At 61.6% G+C, this 1,745-nt stretch overlaps 1 protein-coding gene across 1 annotated transcript in view; it reads right to left on the reverse strand.

Annotated features, from left to right (window-relative positions):
* Positions 1–132: 132 nt before the first annotated feature.
* Positions 133–1,745, reverse strand: part of VDBG_09472 (predicted protein) — a gene marked incomplete at both ends in the record, with an annotated part of 1,850 nt that continues 237 nt past the window's right edge. Inside the window, 2 exons of the mRNA XM_003000231.1 lie at positions 133–510; positions 1,162–1,714. Coding sequence (XP_003000277.1) covers positions 133–510; positions 1,162–1,714 — 931 coding nt within the window. The remainder of the gene's footprint in view (positions 511–1,161; positions 1,715–1,745) is intronic.

The following is a 1,745-nucleotide window of genomic DNA, read 5'->3' on the forward strand; positions in this document are numbered from 1 at the left end:
AGCAGCCGGGGGGGCGATGGCGCTCTAGGCTTGGCGACAGGCTCGGAACTCGACAAGATGTTGGAAAAGGACATGGGGTCGGCACGACTCGGGGTCTGTTGAATGAGAGAAAAAAAAAATACAAGGTTAGCTTCACGGTTCTGTCGGCCAAACAAGGGAGCGTTCACATACACTGGCCGGAGCTGCCGCCGGCGCCTTCAGAGGCGAGACGTCGGACTTGGCCATGGGAGGCACGATGTGTGAGGTACCATTCGAGGACGCGTGGTGTGCAGCAGGAGATGCAGCTCGTCTCGCGTTGGGCGAGGTCATGTGCAGCGGCGGCGGGCGGATGGATGGACTGATGGAACCGGCCGGGGGCGGTGCGGCGTGCGCGTGCGAGACGGGACTCCGTGGCGAGTAGGTCGTGGGGCCTGGCGAGGCGTGACTGCCGTTTCGATAATAGGCGTGATGCTGCTGCTGCTGATGGTCGGCAGGCGTGGAAGCCTGCGAGTAGGGATACGGGTCGCGCGGCTGTTTGATGATTGATGCAATGTCAGCGAGGGAGGTTGCGTTTCGTTTGATGGACAGGGACAACTATGGCGATGGGACGCAGGAGATGGGTGATTGGGGCGATGGATGAGGAGGGTCGGGAGGACGTGGATCAAGGTAAGGAAAGGGAGGATGGATGGGGTTTAATTTTTCTGGGGCGCGCCTCGTGTCATTGAGGTCGTGACGGGAGAAATGGGGGGAAGAAACGGGGAGTCCAAGCCCAAGCCCAAGCCCAAGCAATCTTGTGTGTTCGCAATCCGCATTTCTTATCTGGATCAGGTTCGGGGGATGGGCAGGTGCGGTGCAAAGCCCAGTGCACGTTTTTTTCTTTGCGTGCCTGCCAGCTGGTCTTCACCCTTTGGCTTGTCTTGGTTCAATGGGCAGGAGCCCAGCACAAGCAAGCAAAGTCGGTAGGCGAGGCAGGACGAGAGTGAATGCCAAGACAAAGACGAGTGCTGCTGCAGAGGTAGGTGGGTAGGCATGGGTAGGCAAGGGAACAAGATGCAGAAAGGGGGACGGGCATGGGTTGGATGGAGGCATTCCTGAGGACGAAAGGAGTAACGGCAAAACGCAGACGGAAGGGTCGGACAGAGAGAAGAAGAACCAGGGGGGGGCGGCGGCGAAGCCTCAAACCTTTGGTGGTGATGCCTGCACTGATGATGCAGGGTACCGCGGCGCGGCTGCATCTGATATCCTCCTCTCTCTTGTGGTATCGGTCAGCGGGTCGTAATAGCTGCTCGTCGTCGGCTTGGCATCGCGTAGGGTCGAGGTTTTCTGCGACGACTGGGACAGGGACTGCGACTGCGACTCGGGCGGGGGGTAGTAAGCACCGCTGGGCGGGTGCAGAGGCGACAGAGGCGGGCCTTGCAGGTGGGCGCCCGATGAGGGTGACGACGAGGCTCCCGCGAGAGCTGGCAGCGTGGACGCGAGAGGACCGACGGGGCCCGAAGACGAGCTGAACGGGGTCGGATGGGAGAGCACGGGCTGATGGGATCGCGACGAGGACGGCGGCGAGCGATGATCGTGATGGTGCGATGGCGGCTGCTGATGATGTGGCGACGAGTAGGCGGACGACGAGTGCGCGTGCGAGTGCGCGTGCGGGTGTTGGAAGTCAGACTGGGTCGGAGAGCGCAGGCTGAAGCCGGCGTGTCGCGGTGGCGGTGGTGCCTGGGGCGAGACGAGAGAGCTAATATCGTGGAGGTGACGTCTGTCGCGGT

Source organism: Verticillium alfalfae, genomic scaffold, assembly GCF_000150825.1.
Source record: "Verticillium alfalfae VaMs.102 supercont1.15 genomic scaffold, whole genome shotgun sequence".
In the NCBI taxonomy this organism is placed as follows: domain Eukaryota; kingdom Fungi; phylum Ascomycota; class Sordariomycetes; order Glomerellales; family Plectosphaerellaceae; genus Verticillium; species Verticillium alfalfae.